The sequence below is a fragment of the Psittacula echo genome (assembly GCF_963264785.1).
Source record: "Psittacula echo genome assembly, chromosome: 2".
NCBI lineage: Eukaryota > Metazoa > Chordata > Aves > Psittaciformes > Psittacidae > Psittacula > Psittacula echo.
Genome location: NC_137737.1, coordinates 96,931,675 through 96,956,490, shown reverse-complemented (window position 1 = coordinate 96,956,490; position 24,816 = coordinate 96,931,675). Strand labels below are relative to the sequence as shown.

The following is a 24,816-nucleotide window of genomic DNA, read 5'->3' as shown; positions in this document are numbered from 1 at the left end:
AAAGCTTTGTCCGCTGTTACCATGTGGTATACTTTAGACAATGTCTGAGTTATACCTGAGTGTTCCATGCAGAGTGAACGCAGTATATTGATGTGGTGTTGAGCAGGTTTGCACAACCACATGGTTCCGTATTTGTGTTTATTCCAGAGATGTGTTTATTCCATATTTGTGTTTATTCCATGGTATGAACTGATACCATGATTGTGCAGATGTTCTTTGAGTAAGTGATTAGGTTAACCATAAAGTGTCCTGATTGATTTTCTTATCAGCTCTGTAAGGAAGTTTGGAGCTTATGAAGAAGAGTCTACAACTATATTAAAGTGTTAAATTGTATTGGATTTTTTTGTTATTATTGTTTGCAGGTAAAGGCCTATACTCTTATTACTTGATGCTTAAATATCTGCTGTAGAAATTTTCACTTCCTTTTACATAAAAGGTAAATTTTTTTTGTATTTTAATAACATTTTCCCCCCACATTGATATATCTGTATCTGCAATTATCTTAATAACAACAGATGCTGTGTAGCAGTATATGAGATTTACAGAACAGATAAAGCAAAGATGGTTGACAATACCAATTGAAGCAAAATAGCTTCCTCTTGCTATTTTCCAAGTGTGCCATGATGTAAATGTGGGATATGACAAAAAGAGTATATTTAAATTAACATGGAAGAGAAGACTGGGTGAAACATTCCCAGAATTAAGTACACAGACTCAGTGATACCGCCTTTTTTTTTTTTTTTTTTTTTTTTTTCTGGTGTATGCAATTATTGTTTGCTTACCTCAGTTTGTTTTCCATTCCAAATATGAAGTATAATAAGAGTTGAAAGTTGAAGTTTAAGTATTTGATACTTCTGGAGAAAATTAACAAGGTTTCAGATGTGCAGGCCCTTTTCATTTCTAAAGTAGTGTGTGGCCCTGGGCTGATGATCATTATGAAGATCTTGAGGTGACTCAGCGAAGGTAACAGTTCTGTTTCAGAAGAGGCTAGGAAGGCAACTTCAGTGGTAGACATGATTTAGGAAAGAAATGAGAATGCCATTATACCACTGTATAAATCCATGTTTTACCCCCATCTTGAATAATCAGTGGAGTTTTCTTTCTGTCCCAAAGGGGTTGGAACAGAACTGTTAAAAGTCCCAAAAAAAGGGCAATTAAAAGTCACACATACAGAAAAAAAGTGTTCTATTTTTGTGTTTTGTTTTTTTTTTTTTTTTAGAACTGAATTCCTATAAAAAATGTTGGTGGTGCAGATCTGACCTATGGTAACATCTTGAAAGAGTATGAATATTTCAGCAAACTGCCTCTTCAGTGGTTCCTCGTTAGCATCTGAAGTGCATGCTGCTGCTGTTAATGGAGATAAGAGTACCCTCCAAAAGCTAATAGCAGGTAAATGTTTTTATTGTACATGCATTTGGATTACTTCAAAACTGAAGCATTTTGGTTTTGACTTCCTGCTCTGATCTTATCTTGGTTGGCTGGGATAGAGTTGATTTTCTTCCTAGTAGCTGGTGCAGTGCTGTGGGTTTTACCCTTTTCCAGTTCTCCTCCCCATCACACTGGTGCAGCGGAGAAAGTGAGCAGCTGTATGGGTTAGCCATGATACATCTTTAAAATATGTTTTCATTTTTTGGTTATGTATTTCTAGAATAAACGTAGTCCTGGAAATATGGTTGATTTTTCTTACTTTTTATTACCTGTTGCTTTTGATTGGTGCTTCTGCATGAAATGAAATGGAGAGTTGGTAAGTGATACAACCAGAAGAGCTGTTCAGGACTCCAGTTTCAGGGAATCTCTGGAGAAGTGCTTTGGGCTGAAATATTTTGCCTGCAAATCCTTAGTTTTGGAATTGCTTTTGTGAGAAATTTGATAAACTTATTTTACAGAACATTTATGGTAGTTAATGAAGTCTAATCACTGTGCAGTGTGTATTTGTTAATTTCACAGCCAAAAGGTGTATTTTGAAAACACAAAGGAACAAGTACTTCTGCGTACTGGTATATCTTGTAAAATACACCACAAAACAGCCATTAGAACCAGATAAGGAAATCACTATTCTTTTAGTGGTATCATGCAGCAACAGTGTAAAAATGCTACGTGTTATTTTTACCTGAGAAAGAAAACTGTATGATCCTTGCAGCCTTTGCTATAATAACAGCATTTGGCTTTTCTGCTTTGTCGTATTTGGACAGGATATGACACAGACTTTACGTTTGCCAGAGCAGGACCAAAAAAATTATTGCCTAGCAGAAGAAGAATGCATCAGAGTAATATTTTTAGCTGTTTACCAGGCACTGTTGAAAGTAGGACTTCATGCCAGAAGTAAATTGAGCAATTGGTGTTACTCACTGAACTTCATGACTGCACTTAGCAGTATCATCGAATTCAGGATAGTACTTCATTCAGCTTTGTGTCGAATTCAGGACAGTACTTCAGCTTTATATATGTGTTCTTCTAGCACAAGTCCAAGCTCTGCATCTTGATTATGTATCTAGGGATATATGCAGTAACATAAATTCTGACTTTCTCATTCTTTCAGGAAGGGCCTTTCACCTCTAAATTTGTTATTACTTCCTCTTTGAGTTTTCCCTATTTAGTTATTAATGTAGGGGAGGGGTATAGAGGCTGGGTAAACAGTCTCTTAGAGCAGCTCTTATAACCTGTTTGGTGCTCGTGTTTGGTAATTATTCCCTTTCCCATCTCTAGCTGGATGGAGCCTGTGTGATTTTAGACAAACATATACATTGTATTTGCATATAATGCATGAGTATGGATGCATATTTCAGCAAACTGCCTCTTCAGTGGTTCCTTGTTAGCATCTGAAGTGGGCCGATGCCAACCTGATGAAGTTTAACCATGCCCAGTGCAAGGTCCTACACCTGGGTCGGAGCAATCCCAGGCACAGCTACAGGTTGGGCAGAGAAGAGATTCAGAGCAGCCCTGCAGAGAAGGACTTCGGAGTGCTGGTCGATGAGAAAATGAACATGAGCCGGCAGTGTGCGCTCACAGCCCAGAAAGCCAACCGTATCCTGGGCTGCATCAAAAGGAGCGTGACCAGCAGGTCGAAGGAGGTGATCCTGCCCCTCTACTCTGCTCTCGTGAGACCTCCCTTGGAGTATTGTGTGCAGTTCTGGTGTCCTCAGCATAAAAAGGACATGGAACTGTTGGAACAAGTCCAGAGGAGAGCCACGAGGATGATCAGGGGAGTGGAGCACCTCCCGTATGGAGACAGGCTGAGTAAGTTGGGGCTGTTCAGCCTGGAGAAGAGAAGGCTGCGTGGAGACCTGATAGCAGCCTTCCAGTATCTGAAGGGGGCCTACAAGGATGCTGGGGAGGGACTATTCATCAGGGACTGTAGTGACAGGACAAGGGGTAACGGGTTCAAACTCAAACAAGGGAAGTTTAGATTGGATCTAAGGAAGAAATTCTTTACTGTGAGGGTGGTGAGGCACTGGAATGTGTTGCCCAGGGAGATTGTGAATGCTCCATCCTTGGCAGTGTTCAAGGCCAGGTTGGATGAGGTCTTGGGTGATATGTTTTAGTGTGGGGTGTCCCTGCCCATGGCAGGGGGTTGGAACTAGATGATCTCAAGGTCCTTTCCAACCCTAACTATTCTATGATTCTATGATTCATGTGCAATCTGCTGCCCAAAAGCCTGTGATTTTAAAGGAGCAGGTATTTCAAATAATACAGTGTGTTCTGGATACTATGTTCCTTCTGACATCCTGTGCTAATAAGAGGCAGAAATAGATAGAATCAAAGGTAAATAGAAAATTTATATAGAGAAAGAGGGGTTTGGAACAAAGTGTCTCTTTATGATAACCACTTCTTATGCTTAATTACAGGACTTTCTATACAGCCTATGGGTTAAATACCATAGAGTAGGATATGTGTAAAGTGTTTATTGTATAACCAATGCTCTAACAAAAGTGTGCTAATTGTTTACATTGCATGAGTTGTGTGGTACTGTATCACATTGTTTTAGAACAAAGCATTTATTGTTAGCTAAAATATTGACATGTAAAACATTGATGGCTTCACAATATATGTATAACTTTTTAACTACTTTTTCTAATAGTAGAAGAAAGACTAATCTTGAAACTGCATCCAGTTTGCAGTGAAATTTTCATACTCTGAAAGTCTAGCAAACGTTTTTACAAGTTAGGGAAAATAAAATAAGTTGTACTCCCTTGTTCAACTCATAAGTTACATTTTGAATTATTTCCTAATGGCCATGCAAATAATTAAACAAGTTACAATTTTCTATATACTGCTTTTTAATGCATTTAGTAAATATTACAACTTGTCATACAAGTTGAAGTTGCATAGAAATCCAAAACAAGCATACACATTTTTCTACATACATGGAAGTCTTAAAAAAATTAGTAAAACTAGGATGTCATGTTTTAAATGATGCTGTTGATCGTATGATGAGAATGTAAGATTTATGGAGGGGAAAGCATCAGCGTGGACAATGTTTGTTTCTGTATACTTCCTATTCTGATATCAGTGGAAGCCATGTAGGTGGGAGTAGTGATACACATCTAAAAACCAAAGCAGAAAACAAATCTTGAATACAAATAAGATTAAGAAATGGCCATATAAATCAAGCTTAAACAATCCCCCCCCAAGAAAGAACCGAAACAAAACAAAACCCCACCAACATAACAAAATAATGTATTTTTACATAAATATGTATTTTTATGTAAATATTTATGTATTTTTACATAAATCTAAGCATTTACAGGTCTAGATAAGAACTTATAGTAGTAACATTTTATTACTGTCTGTCTGACCAGATGATGGTGTGCATGACATGGTAAGGGAGATCGGAGTCTGAATTGACAGGAAACATAGTTTTAATGAAGTTTACTTTTATATGTTTTGGGTAAATGGCTGTTGAGGACATGATCCTGAAAGTCAATTGTTAGAAATCATTAGTGGGCTGGCAATGAAAATTTCAATGAATCCAGAACAGAAGCAATCTTTGAGTTGCTCTTTGACTGCTGTGTATAGGACCTGAAGTAGTGTTACTAAATGAGATTTCCTAACTCTTGACCAGAGTATACATAATAAGCAACAGCAGCCAGCTGTAGTTGTGTACTCTAAAAATGGTGAAGGACATTAAGATCAAAAAATCTAAAGATGAGTCTAAAGAGTAAACTCCTTGCATGCAGTGTGAAGCAAATACTAAAACACTTTACAAAAGAAAATGTTTATGATGGTCAAAAGGGAAGCAACCATGCCTAAATAGTGTGTGGGTGGCTATTAAAACGCAAAAAGATGTTATTGAAAAAACAGCCTGTATCTGAGGAAGATGGATGCAGGTTAGGAGTAATTTTCTAGAGGCATAAAAATTAGCTAGAAACCTTGTGGGTTGTCTAGATGTAGGAGCAGTCAAGGAAGACAAGGCCATGGGTGAAGAACAAAAAGAATTCTTCTATGTTTGTATTCACAGGAGAGTTCACAAAGGTTCCTGAACTGCTTATTACAGAGCAGAAAGGGTTTTCTTAATGCAAATCATAATTTGTAAGCAAGAGAAGGTGTTGCAGAATGAATCATGAGAACAATATGCTGTTCATTCAACAGTTTTAAAGGAACTCTGAGATGGAGTGAGCAAGCAAATGATTGCTCTAACTCGCAATGTGCTGATATACAGTGGTTTTGTGGGAGACTTGGTTGGTAGGGGATGAACTTTGGTTCTTGATATTCCCCTTGATTCACATTTAATCTGCTTGACTCTTCTGCTGGGTGAATCAATAGAAATTATAGTAAAGAATACAATTACTAGATATTTAGATAACTATAATATGCTATATGCTGGGGGAGAGTGAAGATTGTGTTTGTAAAGGAGAAGTGTACTTCTGCTGGAGATCTCTTGAAGCATCAACAAACATGCAGACAAGGGAATATTAAAAAAAATGAAAACAAAACCACAAAAAAAGACCAAACCCCAAAAAACCTTACCTGTTAAAATTAAATGTTTCTTGAGTAATTGCAGACAACACTGCTACATGGGAGATAGATTTAGTCAGGATGTGTAGTCTAGTGGATACCAATAAATTTATAGGGGCTAGTTTCTATGTGGTTACATAACAGAAATAAGAAACTTTGTATTGAAGGGTGCATACTGCTTTGTTGAGAAGTTTTTTTGACTGTGAATAGGAATACAATGTTTTGATTTTTTTTAATAGGACCTCAGACTTCTTATTTAGTTTAATTGCTGCATTACTAACCTTACCGATTCAAGAAAGCTTGAAGTGTTTCAGTAGTTTCCATATTGTGAGGCACTATGAAGTAAATAATGGTATTGATGTAATATTGACATGTTTATGCTTTTTAAGCAAACATTGCTGTCAGTAGGCTTCAAAGCTTGTTTTAGTTAGACTATTTACAGGTTTCAGAAGGACTCTTTGGTAATGTGCTGTTGCTGTTTTTTAAAGTATTCTTTGTAGCCATGATCTGTATAACTATTTTAAAATTACATAAATTATGCCACTGCAGAATGTTGCTGGTGGTGGTATTTGTGGAACTAATGTTTTCTGAATGTACTTTTTTCTGTAAATTTATTTGGAAATGTCCTGTAAAAGTCAGTAAAAACAGGTTGAAAAGTAGTAACTTTGAGTTTATCTTATACTTCATTATTTTGATCACCTTACCTGTGTAAGGTAGACAGGTACGGTACACAACACCTGTTAATTTATAATAAGATACCTTTTTAACAAAAAAGTATTACTTTTAGTTAGATACTCATAGACTTAACTGGTTTATGTGATTTATTTTTTTTTTTAAGGCAACTCTGAGCTAAAAGATAAAGAGGACCAGTTTGGAAGAACTCCACTTATGTACTGTGTATTGGCTGACAGGCTGGACTGTGCAGAGGCACTGCTGAAGGCTGGAGCTGATGTTAATAGAGCTGATCGTAGCAGAAGAACCGCTCTCCATCTTGCTGCTCAAAAGGTAATTACATTACAAGTGCTCAGCTGTTGTATAAACTTGTTGCATTCACAACAAGTATGATGTGGTTTGCCCCTGGCTGGATGCAGGTGCCCACCAAAGTTCCTCTATCACTCCCCTCCTCAGCTTGATAGGGGAGAGAAAATAGGACAAAAAGCTTGTTGGTCAAGATAAGGAGAAGGAGAGGTCACTCACCAGTTACCACCATGGACAAAACAAACTTGCCTTGCAGAAATAGTTTAACTTATCTCCAATCAAATCAGTTAGGATAATGAGAAATAAAACAAATCTTAAACCTCAAAATTCTATACCCCCTCCCCTTGCATGATACAGGGGGACAGGGAGATGTTTCAGTCATCGTAGGCAGAAGGCCATGTAGAAGTTACTTTTTTCTTCTTGGGTTTACCTTCTGTTCCACTATTAAAGGCAGAATTTTTTGGTCTCTCTTGTTAAATGGACAGGTCTCCCAAGAAATTTTGAAAGGGTGTACACCCTTAAAAGAAAAAAAAAAAACGTAAAAAAGGAGAGGTCATAGAATCATAGATTGGTTTGGTTTGGAAGGGATCTTAAACATCATCCAGTTCCAACTCCCTGCCATGGGCAGGGACACCTTCAATTAGACCCCGTCCAGCCTGGCCATGAACGCTTCCATGGATGGGGCATCCACAACGTCTCTGGGCAAGGTGTGCCAGTGTTCCGCCACCCCCCACAATAAAGAATTTCTTCCTAATATGTAATCTAAATCTCCTCTCTGTGAGCTTAAAACCATTTCCCCTTGTCATGTCACTACATGTCCTTACAAAAAGTTCCTCTCCAGTGTTCTTATAGGCCCCCTTTAGGTACTGGAAGGCTGCTATAAGGTCTCCCTGGAGCCTTCTCCAGGCTGAACAAGCCCAAAACTCTGTCAGCCTTCATAAGGAGAGGTGCTCCAGCCTTCTGATCATCAGGTCAAGCCATTAACTTCAGAAAACTTAAAACAATTAAACAAGAAGACCCCAAAAGCCCAAACCCATCAGAAAATGATATAAATTACTTCAGGAATGCACCTGTAAATGTTGCCATAAGAGTTTCAGAGGAAAGTTGTGATTCCGTGAACACAGATATAATTCACTGGGAGCTGAAACCGTGACTGATTGCAACAGAAGTAAATCATTAACATAATTTGCCAGTGATTTCACACTGCAGAATTATATTACTATGTGCATATAGATCATTTAAGTTGGTAAAACTTAAATTATTGTGAAATGACCATGCTATGGAGACAGATAGAAATACTGGGATTGCAGTTTAACTACAGACATTAATTTTCACTTGTAAGCATTCTGGTAGCAATTGCTTCTAGTCTTAAACTGCAACTTGCTTAAACACCCACATATGATACTTATGAACAGAAATGTTTCTACATACCCAAATTACTTGTATATGGGTTGTTTTTTTTTTTTTTTTTCATTTTCATTAAGTCATTCCAGTTTTACATAAGGAAAAAATACAGGCCTGCCTCTTTCAGAGTTTCTCACAGAGGATGCTCGCTTACTAGCAGTCTTTTTCCCCTGGGGAAGTAACAGTCTCTATGAATACCCTGAGCATAGCCTCTTGTGTTTTAATAGGGATAGAAGAAAAAATTCAATAGTTTTGTTGTTGGATGCTAATAATATGCATTTAAAGTAATCTATCAGGATGCTTAACGGTCAGGAGAATATTAGTTTTCGCTTCAGGAAGATTAATATCACCCCAGTGGGAAAATGTGCCTTTCATTCTGTAGAAGCATTAAATATTCTGTAGCTTATATTAATTCTTTGCTGACACAGTTATTGATAAATAACAGCACATTCAGGATGCAGTTAGGGATTCTGTGCAAAGTAGATGAGTATATTTTAATGATCTTTAATTGTAATTTTTTTGTAATTGTAATTTTTCTTAAAAAACGGTTGTTCCTGTATACTCACCAGTAAACCGAAGTGTAAAGAAAGAGGTAAGAAAAGACAATCTCTGGCAAACATAAGACATGGCAAAATATTAGGAACAGAAGGTAGTCTTTAAGTTCACTTATTTTATGAAAGCTTGTTCCCAAGTCTTATCTAATGAGTACAATCAAGGTAGTCCAACAGTCCCAAAACCAGAATGTTATTTTTCCCTTTCTTGTCCAAGTAAAAGATGTTTGTATTAAAAGCTCCTGAATAAAACTTGCCTGGGAGCAAGCTTATACAGTTTTTCCCTCAGTACCTTTTTCAGGATGTAGTTCCTGGAGCTGTAGTCTCTCAAATCATTCATAAGGCATTGTTTGAACTGCATGAAAGAGCAAATGTACTTCTGCTTCTAACTTTGTTTCTCAGTCTACATAATGAAAATAAATCATGGAGCCTTTCAGAGACTGTGGTGGTCAGTTCCTGTTCTTTATTCCCTGGGCTGCTAACCTTTTGTGATGTTTTCCCTTACGTGAGAGCTCATACTGAGTAATAGTAATTCTGTGCATATAGGTTCATGAAATGTGAATGAACTTTACATTCATTCTGTCATACTTTCATGTGAACATACAATTTGACTAAATGTGAAAAATCTGAACAAACCAAGGTATGAAACAGGAATGCTGGCTGCCCAGCCAGAAAAGGTGATTTTTTTTTTATACTTAGAACTATAGTTTTCTCTGTATTTGAGCCACAGACAACGACTGTGATACAAATATTTTGTTTACTTTACAGAACAAAGGATTCTCTCTAGTGAATGCAGCCTGAAGAGGCTGAAGCGCAGAAGGCACAGTTCCTCGTATGTGATTTGTATGCGTGTTACATTACACGTACAGATAAACTGATCTAGCTACCAAGGGGTTGTTCCTACTTATGGGCTTTCCCTGACCCCTTCTCACAACTGCGGAGCTGCTCACTGTGTTAACAGAAAATGAACTCTACAAAATAGCAATTCATTTTCTGCCCATTTAGTAGAAATCCTCATGCTCCCAGATGCTTTTCACTACTGGTTGTGCTGATACTACTGCTGATCTATGCTGTAAGTCCTATTGGAATGGTTAAAAGTACATACAGGAAAAGTTCAGGAAGACAAAACTCACGTTACTATAGAGATCTGATTTACAATACAGCTTCCTAGAAAGTTGTGCTGTTACTGCTGAGGAAGAATAATAAAGCAGCCAGAGACTTTGCAGGGCTGAACTTCCTAAATGAACTCTGAAATAATGAAAAATATTCTTAAAACCTTAGATAAGAATTTAGCAGCATTCCATTTGATTTGAGGAGAGACAAGGGAGGCCTTTTGCAGGTTGTTTTGTGTGTGATGAAAGCAGGTGCGGCTTTCTTTCAGGATGTTATGTGTCTCAAATTCTACTTCAGACTGTTCCTTAGATTTCATTAATACTTCCATTTACCTCTGCATTAACCTGTCTTGATCAGTGAGCAAAATATTCAAGTGTGAAGAGGTGATCTTGAAATCAAAGTATTGGTCGCCTCTTGTGAAACTCAGCAGTCCAGTGTATCTCCGGAGCATCTTAAATTTCACTATTTCTCCCCTGAAATGTACAAGTGGCTTAGAACATGCTTATACACAAAAAAATACTACAGGATAGAAGCATCTTGTGGAGACCAGTGTTAGTTAAGCTTTTTTGCGTGTAGCTAGAGAGAGAAATGATTGGTCTGAAAAGGTTCTGGGAAATCAAGTAACATTATGGAATCATAGAATCATAGAATAGGGTTGGGAAAGACCTTAAGATCACCAGGTTCCAACCCACCTGCCATGGGCAGGGACACCTCACACTAAACCGTGTCACCGAAGGCTCTGTCTAACCTGGCCTTGAACACTGCCAGGGATGGAGCATTCACAACTTCCTTGGGCAACCCATTCCAGTGCCTCACCACCCTTGAACTTCCTCCTTATATCCAATCTAAACTTCCCCTGTTTAAGTTTTAACCTGTTACCCCTTGTCCTGTTACTACAGTCCCTAATGAAGAGTCCCTCCCCAGCATCCTTGTAGGCCCCCTTCAGATACTGGAAGGCTGCTATGAGGTCTCCACGCAGCCTTCTCTTCTCCAGGCTGAACAGTCTCAATTTTCTCAGCCTGTCTTCGTATGGGAGGTGCGCCAGTCCCCTGACCATTCTCATGGCCCTCCTCTGGACTTGTTCCAACAGTTCCATGTCCTTTTTATGCTGAGGACACCAGAACTGCACACAGTACTCCAAGGGAGGTCTCACGAGAGCAGAGCAGAGAGGCAGGATCACCTCCTTCGACCTGCTGGTCACGCTCCTTTTGATGCAGCCCAGGATACGGTTGGCTTTCTGGGCTGCGAGCGCACACTGAAGCCGGCTCATGTTCATTTTCTCATCGACCAGCACTCCGAAGTCCTTCTCTGCAGGGCTGCTCTGAATCTCTTCTCTGCCCAACCTGTAGCTGTGCCTGGGATTGCTCCGACCCAGGTGTAGGACCTTGCACTTGGCATGGTTAAACTTCATCAGGTTGGCATCAGCCCCCCTCACAAGCGTGTCGAGGTCCCTCTGGATGGCATTCCTGCCCTCCGGCGTATCAACCGAACCACACAGCTTGGTGTCATCGGCAAACTTGCTGAGGGCTCACTCAATCCCACTGTCCATGTTTGCTGACAAAGATGTTGAACAAGATCGTTCCCCACACCGATCCCTGAGGGACACCACTCGTTACCGGTCTCCAGCTGGACATTGAGCCATTGACCACAACTCTTTGCGTGCGGCCATCCAGCCAGTTCTTTATCCACTGAGTGGTCCACCCATCAAATTGATGTCTCTCCAATTTAGAGACAAGGATGTTGTGTGGGACAGTGTCGAAGGCTTTGCACAAGTCCAGGTAGATGACGTCAACTGCTCTGCCCCTGTCCATCAGTTTCGTAGCCCCATCATAAAAGGCCACCGAATTGGTCAGGCAGGATTTCCCCTTAATGAAGCCATGCTGGCTGTCACCAACCACCTCCTTGTTTTTCATGTGCTTTAGCATGCCTTCCAGTGGAATCTGCTCCAAGAGTTTGCCAGGTACAAAGGTGAGACTGAGTGGTCTGTAGTTCCCCGGGTCATCCATTCAATATTATGAGAATGAGCACAACACTGACACGTTTTTTTACTTCAGAAATTCTGTGTCTTGATTGATTAGTTCGTCCCAGATGTGAAGGAGAGGGAAGGCTTTCCAAGTCAATTATAGTAGATGTTACAGAGCAGCCTCACTGAAACAGAAAGCTTGACCACTGTTTTGTTGGCATGGAGAGCTTGATTTGGGCATTACTTTGCAAGACTAATGTGATTCTCATATTTTCAGGCAATACATTTTCAGCTTACACACTTTGTCATGCCTTGTAACAAAGCAAGAACGTGCACATTGTTGGTTGCTCATTAAGTGTTATGTCACCATAGTCAGCTGGTATCCAGCAGTCATCTCTCTCTACCGTCAAACTGTGGGTTAAAATCCAGCCAGTTCTTTTGGCTGCAGAAGGTAAAACTGTGGGAATACTGTTCTGCAAGTCACATTTTGGTTCACAGCAAATACTAAGGCATCTGAATCTTATTTCTCAGTGGTTTTATGTTAGTATGAAATCACGTTTTAAAACAAGGTTATGCAAAAATTTACATGCCAAAGTAGTTCTTTTGGCTTCAAGTTCAAGATCAGAATTTCCGAGTAGCTAAAGATCAGACTCTGTCTCTATACAGACTGCGCTAATAAATATAATATCAGTATCTATATGCTCTGGCACATGTAAAAGTGACTTTTATATTATTTTAGTAACTACTGGTTACTAAGCTTACTTACTCTAATAAAACATGTTTGAATATATTGCTTGCAAATTGTGGCTACCTCCCTGAATATAGCTACTTCCCAGCAGTCATTTTGAGCATCAAAGGAATTATAGCATGGCTAAACAAAAATTGTAGTGTCTGTTATTTTCTTTAGGTAGGATTGGATGGAGAAAGAAAACAAATAAAGCTGGCTGAGGCACTAAAATGCAATACTATAAATATTTGACAGGTTTTCTCTATAGCCTGCTGTAGATAGAATGCTTCTGTCTACTTCCAAAACACTTTTTTTTCCCCCATTTGGAATAGTAGAAGCAAAAGCTGAAAGTGAATGAGGGAGGTTTAATAAGTTTTGCAGCAGGAACTACTGCAGGAGTATTTAGACAAATGCTACGTAGCAGAGTGTATTTGTGTGGAAAAAGATGGACTAAGTATAGTGCCCTCTCCTTTACATGCAGCTGAATTGGTGATCTGCAGTTGCCTGGGGCAGTTGATGATGACTAGTAGCCATCATTGTAGCATCCATATTTTGAGGGACTTTGTTTTAATTGTAAGGTTTAAAAACCTAAGTAGAACAAAGAATAAATACATCAAAGATGTATTTGTATGTGTATGTGAAGATGAATTGATTAGCTCTTGCTGTGTATAAAGGACGTTGAGGTATGATTCTCAGGGAGGCCCATCTCCTGGAACACAACTTGGAAAACATAGTGCAATATCATGTCTTATTCTGACCTGTAATGGTGGAAAAGATACACTCTTTTCAAGAATAGTGATCATAAACCAATTATAAATAAGTCTTGCAGAAGAAAACTCAAGAATAATTATAGGGGAGATAACTCATTGGATTAATAAGTCTAATATTTATATAAATATATTTACAGATTTTCCTGATATGATTAGATATTAAGAATAATATTTTTTCTTCACTACTTGGCACCAGCTAGTTCTCTAGTATAACACTGGGCTTTTAGCCACCATTAAAGATTAAAAAAGAAAAAATAAAAGCTCTTAAAATAATAGAAGTTGAGAAAAGCCCAAATGAGAATATTTTTAATGAACTAGGTAAAACCAAATTGGGAGAATGTATTCTATTCCTCTGTAAACAAAGTGTGTGTTAAAAAGAAAGATAATCTGCTAAATAAGCAGTAGTGAGTATAACCTAGGGTGAGGAGGAGGTTTACAATATAAACACTAAGGGGATTTTCAATGCTGGGAAACCTGAACAGCTCCCAGGAGCACTGTGTGCTCGCTGGTGCAGAAATGTCTTTGTGTGAGTTAAGAGTTGGAGTGAGTTTGGAACTAGTTTGCTCAGTTCTTCCTGGTGCAGAGGTTTGGGCCAGATGTGCCACTGCATGAGTCCTTTATCACAGGTGCTTCTGTGGGGGCTCAAGATTAGGAGTTCTGTACTAGTCTCACTTTGGAAAGAACAGAATTGTATTAAGAATGGGGTTTTATCACTAAATGAAAATACATCTGCTAGATGGTGTGCTGCATTATTTGAAAATATTTATCTCCTCTTTGCAGTGATATATTGTATTTAGAATACATTTTAGAGCAGGATGGTAATAAATTTATTCCTAGAAATATTATATACAATTTCATCTTTCTTCTGATATGGTTTGCTTGAGTTTTGTGAGACCCAACTTACCTAAATGGTCCAGTAAGTTCTTTGGGCAGTGGTAATCTTAAAAGAGATCTGTTTGCCAAACTGTTCATTTAAACATCTATATTTTCTGATAATACTGTACTGAAATGCCTGTCTTTCAAAGAGTTTAATCATCTGTGTCAATCTGTGATTGAAAGGGTTAATAAACACATGTTCATCCCCAAGAGGTTTTGTAAACTTAAGAAGTTAAATGTCTGAGGACAAACGCTGTACAATTTGATAATTGTTTTTTTTACTGAATATGTCTTTTTATAGTGTTTAGATTTTTTTTTAATAGTATGTTGTACTTGGATGTAGTTTCCTATATCTGTATGAACTAGGTGTTACACAGGAAATTTTCCTCAGTTAAACTGTAGATTTTCCCAAAGTAGAGTATCAGATATTCACGTCTTACATCTTCTTTAACTAAAGAAGCTTGTATTTAAGTTTTAATGTGTTTTGATGTAATACTATTTTATCATTAGTAAGTAATTTCAGAACTGTAGGAATGCCTTGCTGGAAAATACATTCTTTTTGGCATAGTTGAGAAATCAGCTGATTTATTGTGACAGGGCAGTGCTAACTACTTCTTAACTGTTTCAAGAACTTGTGTATTTTTACTCATATTATTCTTGTGATTCCATGATCTTAACAGTGTTCATGTGATTGTGGTGTTTTATTTTGTTGGGGTTGTTTTTTACATTCTCTTCCTGCTCCTTGCGTTAAACAGCCTCAGTTCAGGGACAGTGCCTCTGCTCTCACTGTTAATGTTTTTGGATAGTGCCACTGTAAAAATAATATATGTTGTTGCTGCTTTTCAGTTTGCCTTAAAGTGATGTGACTTGGGAGGTCTATTTTACTAGATACTGCATATTGTCCTAGAAACAGACTTCTGCTTGAGAAATAATTGAAGAAAATTTATAATGATAAATTCAAATGCTGTAGTCGTGGTTTATATCTAAACTAAAAAGAAAGGACAATTTCATAGATATTAAATGGAATAACAACCATAACATTTCGTAACTTGATATTTGGGTTTCTTTTGTAATGATGCAGATCCTTGCCTGATAAGAATGCTTCTCAGTTCAAGCTTGGTTTTCTGGGGTTAATTTTCCCGGAATTTCTGCCTGGGCTTGAGAAGAGCTCAGTACAAAGGGAGTCAGTACAGCCTAGCGGAGAGCAGAGTCATGAGCATTTGCATCTCTGGAATGTTTTTATTGACAAACGGTAGTCTGCTATTGACATTTGTGTCCCTTGATGATACTTCTATCCTAGCTTATCTTTGCTGGTCAAATGCCTTAATTGTTCTGGCCTTTAATTCAGTCAAAGTTGGAGCATGAGTGGAAGAGAAAAGGGAAGAAACAGGTCTAACAGAGCATCAAGCTTGAGCTGTGAAGCTGCTGGCAACGATCAACCTGTCATAATGTTATGATTTGTTCATTTTTATACCATTTATTAGCCTTTACTTGTTGTGCCATTTGGCCTCCAGGGCAGATAAAGTGCTGTCTAATTTGGTAGGTTTGCTTCTGTCAGAGTGGCCTCCACAGAGAAGGTGTTAGCTGTAGTGACAAATAATCAATAGCTGTCGTTGTCATGAGGAACGTGAGTAGTTGGGCCTTTCATCTGGAGGATTAGAGGTCTAATTGGATTGAGAATAGGGAGGGTGAGCTGTTGGGTAACCCTGTCAGCTATGTTAAGCTGTCAAATGTCAGCCTTCCTGAAAGGAAGAAGGGATGGTTAGCTTTCAGAAACAAGGAAGAAGACATATGAAAGCTTTTTAAAAGGTAATAGATAGAAAAGTAGAATAGGCTAACGTACACTTTAACCCCCTCTTGTTTAATTATGCATTTATCCAGTTAATAAGGATGTATGGTGTGCACACTGTCTGTATCTCGCTCTCTGACACACACACGGAGACAGACAGACTTTGTGTGAAACAGATTTGGCAGCATGATAGCAAATCACACTGGTTCTATGTTTTGAGAAAAGCCATTAAACTACTCAGAAGGGGAATATAAATGCAAAGGATTATGACATAGGAGAGGAAAAATATCCACCAATGGAGGGAATCACTTAGCAGAAGCTATAAAGAAATGGAATATTTTATTTTAATATTTCATTGTAAAGATTTGGCAGTCCAATAGTACCAGTGTTTTCTGAAATATAGGCAGTTGTTTCAGTGTTGCTGTAAGAAGAACAAGTACTATGATCCAGTCCTGCATTGTGCTTTAAAATTATCAGATGAATTTTGTCTTTATTTTCTTACTGTTGCTTTTGATCTTTTGCTCTCTGCCTGTTTTGTGGAAAAAGATCTGTGTTGTTCTAAAAAAGTTAAATCCAATAAAAGAGCCATTATGCTAGTAGAACAAATAATTATTTCACATTAATGTCTCAGAAGGTTTGCAGTACTAATATTTACCTTACTAGAATAAATAATAAGACTAGGTTTGCAAGGAGGATTTGTTTGTTTATAAGATTACTGAAATAGTGGGGGGTTTATTTGTCATCTTACTTTGTCACTCTTTTCAAAGCAAGTCTTAACTGTAACCATACCTGTATATCTTTTCTTTAAGTAACACATTTCCCTGGTATCTATAGTACTTGGCCAAAGTTACCAGTATAACTGGCCACCTTTTACTAGCACTCCTGCAGCACCTTTTTTCTCAGGGTGCATCAGCAACTGCTGATGACCTTGAAATAGCAAAATTTTGAGGGGGAGAAGGCCCTTTCTATTGACTAATTAAGCAAAAAAAAATTTCATATTTTTGTTCTTCTTTATAGGCTTGTAGATTTTTTAAATCTCATAGATGTATTTTTCGGGGTTCAGTCAGTTATTCTAAACTAGTGGGTGTTTCAGTTTGGATTGATTCTCCTGCTGCTCCACTCCCTTCTGCGCCACCTATGGCCGTTTGGACTCATGACATTGTATTTACTGATGGTCTGCTGTAAATGCTGGCAAACGCATGCTTATTCTCACATTTATCTTTGTAGATTAGTACAATGGTGAAAGTTTTTCAGAAGCAGAAATCTTAAACGGATTGTCTGTTACCGTGTTTCAATTGCTTAAGTGTCAGAAAGGACAACCCTTTTCACCTTTGAGACTGACTTCCATGCTCTCAAGTACCCATCTTTGTTTGAGAGTCTGATTCATGGACCTTGAATACTTTTTGCTTTTGCAATTAGTTATTCTGGCATTTATTGTACCTCTGTAATTTTTTTTCTTATAATCCAGCTCTCTCTTTTTGTCTCTGTTTTGTTTCATTGTTTCCCCAGTTCTGACTTTATGATCTTGGTATATATTTTTGAGTCTGTATGATCTGACTTAATCACATTTAACCTTCTGATGTGAGCTATAGGAAGGACAGGTGAAGAACTAGTATCATGCTAGTGCTTCTCTTGAGCAGTCTTGATCTCAAGCATTTGAAATTTCATTAAAAATAATAAGACATGTCTCTAACTGCAGTGATTTTCTAAAAGATTTTGAAAATATGAATCAAGTGTAAGCCTTGGTGGCAGAACATGGAGAGACTATGCTTGTGTTATGTTTCTCAGTGAAAAGGAACTAATTCTGCACAGCATATGGAATGATATCTTAAATATCTTACAGCCAGCTGGTAGAATTACTTTATTTTCATGTATCAAATTCACGCTTGTACTTTTGTGAGCAAAATTTGGAAGAGCTTCTGGGCTGATGACTTACCCATTGTTACTTCTTCTGATCTTTTCTAAGTTCTCTTCCAAAGCAATAACTCTTCAGGCTACTGTCAATTAATAAAACAATTCGTATTAGTTTATGAAGAGCATCAGTTAACAAGGATGAAAAGGTAAAGTGATCCTGTCCTAAAAAAAAATCTAAACTGAGGACTTAAAGCTAAAAAATAGTAATGGTGCATAACTTCAACTCAGAGACTTTGTTGGGAAGATGGACTAGAACTGAACAGGATGCAGACATGCAGGACAATCAGGCAAAATTTTGCCCAGCAAAGGCAAGTACTTTGTGCAGGCATGAGCAGTGATTTTTCTACAGAACATTATTCCACGTTGCTTGATGTTTGGCTGTTTAAAGTTGACCCGGTTTTCCTGGTTTTCAGCTGCTAGCTCTTTTGTACATACTGTTGTCAAATGGCTGTCACCTCTCTTATTTGGCTTTGTTCAAAGGAGAATTGAATTTTTCTCTAGCATTTGAACTTAAGAATAACGGTTGCATCCTAAAAATGGGATTCTTTTTAAGTACGGTACTTGCTATACTTGGAGTGTTATGGTTCAGATATGAATAGATTTAATTTTGTTTCACTTATTGCTGTTCCTTTAGCATGTTTAGCATTGTGGCATCCTTCTGTACACAAGAGACTTGCCCAGATCTTCCCCAAGGCCGCTGATGTCTACTGCCAAGTCTATACTTTAAAAATACCTTTACAGGCAAAGACATTTCCCTGTTTGAGTGTCCTTTCTAAAACATCATTCTTGCATTAATTGCCCCTCTGCAGCTGACCTCACGACTGATCTTCAGTGGTTTCAAGAAGGAATAGTTTTGTTGGGACTAAGAAACCACTTAATTTTTTGTGCCCAGATCTGGCACTGACAAATTAAAAGAGGACTGACACTGGTATTAGATCATCAGTTTGGGTTAGTTCAGCTTTGTGACTGTTTGGTGATTTTTGTTTGAATGAGGTGACTTTCTCAGGTATTCTGTAGTAAAAAGTGAAGGTATTTATTTTCACTCATTATAAATGTTACTCTAATTTTAAGTGAATTAGTTTTGCATTAAATGTTTCCACGTGCACTTCAATAAATATAGTACCAGCAATAGATCATTTTGAAACAGGACACCTTTCTGCTGAATTCTCCAGGAATCTTCTATCAGGTGTCTGACACGTCCTTAATCTGATGCTCAGGCTTGTCGTTTGAATCGATAGTATACTAGATAGGATGTCTTCAGCATGCAAGGCAATGGCTATAGAAGGTATTTGAAAAATAAATTCAGATCTCGTGGCCAGCCACAAACTCCAAGAGCACTAATCTTCCATTTGTCTCTCTCTTTGTCTGTAAACACTTGGTTAAATTGTTGATTAAAGAGAATTAGGTGAATCACTTCAAGTCAGAATGGATATGTATAAACTAAATAAGCAAATTCTGTTGTTTCCAGGAAAGCAACAGCCAGTGTCAGAATTTCATAAAATAAAAAAATAATTTAACTAATTAATTTATTAAAATTACCACCGGTTTTTTTTGTTTCTTCTAGAGAAGTTTGGAGCCCTTCTTTGTTACAGTTTTTTTTTAATTAATGAAGAATAAAGAATTAGTGAAGAATGCTACCATTTTTTTATTAATGAGGAATGATTTCTACTGAAATATTAAGTGATTTCTGTTATGAATGTTATCTGTATATGTTCAGTCTTAAGGTGGAAACACTTAAACATAAACACATATATATATATATACACACATAGGATATGCTTTTTGCATGTTCTGTTAGTGCAGTATGGATTTGGGAAGAGTTTAAGAAACACCAAGCCTGAATTCTAATTTTAACTGCCTGTAGTCTGATCAAAGAGAAATAAATCTCCTTTTATTACTGCTAGGATGTAGTTTGAGTAGCTTACTAAAGGCTTTGTTTTATTTGCCAGTGCTGTGAATAAATTCCGACTTCATTTTAAATCTCAAATATCACTGTAGTGTCTATAGAAGTTGTAAAATAGTACAATGTATAAAAGTAGCTTCAAGTGTCTCAATTATTATTTAAAGTAAGTATTTAAAGAAAGGGTAAACTTACCTTTATTGTAAGGTTATTTTCATTATGGGTTGTCTGTCTACTTCTGTAATAGTTCTGGAAACTTCACTGTGGCTGGAGAACTTTTCTGATAGAACAGAATTTGGTATGTAGTTTTGTAATTATTTCACACAGTGGTTTGTTATAGGGCTTAAGATGTTTGAAATATAGTTAAATCATAGAATCAACTATGCTGGAAAAGGACTTTAAGATCATCAAGTCCAACCCTTACCCCAGGACTGCCAAGTCCACCGGTAAACTGTTTCACTAAGGGCCTCATCTACACAGTTTTTGAACACTTCAAAGGATGGTGATTCCGCCACTACAATTAAAAGATGGATTTATTTTCAGGTAAAATAGCAGCTAAAATCAGAGCAAAAAATTCTGGGAAGGTATGCTCAAAAATGAATATGTATGCAAAGTTTTCATTTGGAAAGCATTGTTGCTTCCAGCAGTCTGTGAGGATATTTGCATGCACAAGCATGTAGAGAGGTGCTATTAAGAAGTCCAAGGCAATAACGATACAGTACTAGTCAGAGTACTGCCAAGACCTTTCAAATCACAGTGGTTTTTGAAATAAGTTTTTTTTTTTTTAAACTTAGTCTTTGATTATTCTTGAAGAGGTGGGCAGTGATCCTGTAAATATGGATGATGTCTCTCAGGTTTTGTCGTAAATCCCTAGAGGTTGTGTGCTGTGCGTACTTCTGCATGAATGGCTTCAAAAGGACACTACAGGAAAACAAGTTCAGTAACAGTAGAAGAGATCAACTGGAAATGAGAATGCTAATTGCATTTTCGTCCTTGAAGAGGTTTCTTTTTTTGTATAAAAGCCATTAATTTCTATAGGTAGAGTATAAAATTTAGAGCTGAAGAGCTGAGAACGCTACACAGAAACTACACGTACCAACCATAAATAAATGAAAACAAATATGAGATCAATAGGCACAAACACCTATTTTCCTTCAACTTATGCTGGGAAACAGTGTTACCTTGTCTTTTACAGCACTGGTCAGTTGTCTTCTCTATTGTATTCTTTGACTGTGTGCCAGTTGATAGTTCTGTCTATTCCTATGGAAACCTGGATACTAAGCCAGTCTTGCAAGAGGCTTTAGGGAAAAGTGATCCAAGTTCAGACACCGCCTTGCTTTCAGTCAAAATGTCCGATAGTCAGAACTGGCCTCAAGTTGCACTGATGCTCTTGTTTAATGTATTGCCTAAGCAGCTTTGCCAGACAGATGAACACGTTCAGAAGTAAGGTTTGGTAAATAAGGTCTCTATTCAGCTGTCTGAGGGTTTCTCTCCAGTTGGGTGTTTTACTTTCGAGTCTAGGATGCTGCTAACAAAGTTGCTAAAAGGGTACTTTGTAAGATTGAACCCAATGTAAAAATCAGCGATGTTTTTGCCATGGTTGACTTGAAAGGATTAGAAAACTTCACACGTTTAAATCCACCAGTGGTTTGTTAGAAGGCATGGCATCATCCTTGTCCACACAGAGGCAATAAATTGCTTACAGGTTTTTTTGTTTCCAAAGCCATTGTTCAGCAGATGACTGCTAAGGCTTGTGTTTAAAACAATAATCCTGAAGATTTTCTTTTACTTACCTTTATTTTTCAGTTAAATTTTTAATTGAGGAGTTAACTGCTTAGTTTTGCTCAAATTAAAACTACCTAAATACTTGATTTCAAGTTTTGTTGAATTAAACTGGTAGCTGAAGTTGTTCTAGAGTTGGAAGAAATACTGTTCTGAATAAATGCTGGTCTAATTAATTAATTAATTTACTATAATATATATATCTATATATATAATATATATCTAATTAATTAATTTACTATAATTAATTCACTATAATTAATTTACAGATGGTACCAACCTCCCCAAAGGTTGAGGGGAATATTTTATAAGTACTTAGTTTGTTCCCTAAAAACTGGCAGGTGTTGGTGACATTAAGTTCTTCATCAGCTCCATGTCATTCCAAGTTGTTTCTGATGTTCCGAGAAAATGCTTCCTCTCAAGGGGATATTAATAGATGAAACAACCTCTACAGAAACCATGTGCACCGCCTATTTTTTTATTTTTTTTTTAAGTTGCCAAACTTATGAAAATTCTTGGGTTTTGATCATCTGTGACCAAGTTGATCTGTCAGGTGAAGCATCCTCTCTTCAGCATCTACTTGCTGCAAAAAAAGAGTGTATGTTTATGTATGCAGTAAGATTATTTTAAGATTGAGTAGGTCAAAGACAGCAGTTTCTACTCTGTGAATAGAAGCAGGTTAAAGTCAGTTGCCATTTTTGTTTTAAAGGGAAAGCTCATGGATATGTGTTTATCTTTTGAAAGCTTAGCTAGCAATTAAGGAGTTCAAGTTTTTTGGCTTTCACTGCTTCTTGAAAGCATCTGACAGCAAAGAGCTGTTCTCAGCTTCAGCTGTAGCATCTCTGCTGATCCGTTGGCAAAGCGTGCTGATGTAGTACAGAGTGGCTTGCATGGGTTTTAAGCTAAAATCTAAACTACTTTCATGTTATTCATATTTTACCTCAGTCAGTGTCTGAGTGCGCGGTGCAATTTCTTGTTTGTCATTTATGGATTTATACTGACTGTGGAAACTTATATGTCATGACTAAAAATTTTGTGTTTTGGACATTAGCAACGATTAAATTTTAACTCCAATTTTTAACAAGTCCTCGATTTAAAAGGTTTGATATCTAAATCTGACTGTTAAAAAATCATAGCAATCTATTTAACGTTTTTTGTTACCTTAGAATAAGAGCTAGTATATTTGGAGCAGAATGCACTTCTCTGGAAAAGGAGATCAGTGGCCTAGTATGCTAGATTTCCATGTACCTTTCCAGTTCTAATTCTGCCCCACACTGGGTCTAAACTAAAGGAAGAGTGTCGATGAATAAATATATAGGTAATAACCTATGATATGGTTTGTTTTTCTGCTCTCAAACTGTTGTTATGCATCCAGCTATACTTTCTTAAATATTATTTATGAGTTTAAAAAGGAAAATTGAAACATGAATAATATTTAAAGACAGTAAAAGTATAATCACTGCCCATACTACAATTGGTATAGCACTAGAAAAGCAGACCTGTTTTATCTTTGCAGTTAATTCAACTCTAATAATTTTGTGGTGTCCTGTATGGGAAAGAGTAAAATTAACTGAATTATATGTTATATTCCTCTGAAGAGGAGTTATTGATTGTTAAATAGTCTCTCTTTTCACAAAAGAATACTGAGAAAACTGTGCTAAACCGTTTTACATAAGTGCTGCTTAATTAATAATGAATATATTTCAAAAATCAAATTTTAATAAGCTAATAAATTATTAAACTATGGTGGGATGAATAATTATCAGATCTCTGAAATTCCTACTGGCATGGATGGTGGAGTTGCTGCACTGTTACTCCTGTGTTGTCTTCAAACATACCCCGTTAAACAGGCTGACCTTCACGCTTCTGATTTTTGTGGGGCCTTTTATTTTACCACTTGCCTGCAATCAGAAGATTTTTTAGAAATAAATTCAATAATTGTCTTTTTAAGCCTGTATGAAATATTTATTGTAGTACTAGACAGAAAATTGCAAGTTAAATGGAAAATTAGGACACAAAATGATACTGAACTGAAAACAAATACAGTTGAAATATGAACTGTAAGATCAGAAGGAATATATTAGAGTTCCTCACAGTTGTGCTTGAATCTAGTATTAGTCAGTATTTTTCATTAACAAAATTAGTACTTTTTCTAAGGATACTACAGAGTGACACAAGATTAGATGTTATTGTCAGTCAGTAGTCAGGATTCATACCAGAAGTATGACAATACTGAAAGTAATTGAAGTGGTTGGAAATACGATAATCAAAAATGGGGGGCAGGGGAGGGAATAATTTATGCTTCTATGGATTATGGATTTGTTAATTGAAAATGACTGAGAAGGACATCAATGTGCTAACTTATTGGAGAATGCATGTAATTGATGAGAGAAATGCAGGTTTTGGTGTATCTGACAAGATATTTGCGCTAGCAATAGACAAGTATCATTGCCATTCAGTAGGTTGCTTAGTTGGACCTCTTCTGGTACTCTCTGTAATCTCTTGTGTTCAAATCTTGTGCTCAAAACAAGTGAGTTCAAACTAGAATAAGTGCAGAGACATAATATTCTGGGGGTTTTCAGGGTTTATCCTTTGTTACTGAAATAAAAAGAGCAATGCTTGTTTAGATTTTAAAACCTGCACTGTACTTTCATGGGTGGAAAGAATGAAGTGTGTGGGTGTCTTAAAACAAGCAAAACCTAAAAACACAGCCCAAAACCGAAGAATATGGAGGAGAGGGGAAAAAATTCAAAACACCATAATTCCACTTAAAAGAAGTCTCTCTGAATTTTTTTAAAAGGATTAGATGCCCTTACTCCCTGTGGTGCTGGAGGCTCAACCAACCTGATTGCCTTCTATGATGGGACAAGTGACTGGATTGATGAGGGGAGAGCAGTGCATGTTGTCTACCTGGACTTAATCAGGACTTACAACACTGTCTCCCATGACATCCTCATAGGCAAGCTCAGGAAGTGCGGGCTGGACTAGTGGATGGTGAGGTGGATTGAGAACTGGATGAATGGCAGGTCTCTGAGGGTTGTGGTCAGTGGCACAGAGTCTGGTTAGAGACCTGTAACTAGTGGTGTCCTCCCTA

At 37.3% G+C, this 24,816-nt stretch overlaps 1 protein-coding gene across 1 annotated transcript in view; it reads left to right on the top strand.

Annotated features, from left to right (window-relative positions):
- The first annotated feature begins 238 nt into the window (after positions 1 to 238).
- Positions 239 to 24,816, top strand: part of INVS (inversin) — an 81,469-nt gene continuing 56,891 nt past the window's right edge. The window contains exons 1-2 of the mRNA XM_080611111.1: positions 239 to 1,389; positions 6,794 to 6,960. Coding sequence (XP_080467237.1) covers positions 1,284 to 1,389; positions 6,794 to 6,960 — 273 coding nt within the window. The 5' untranslated portion in view covers positions 239 to 1,283. The remainder of the gene's footprint in view (positions 1,390 to 6,793; positions 6,961 to 24,816) is intronic.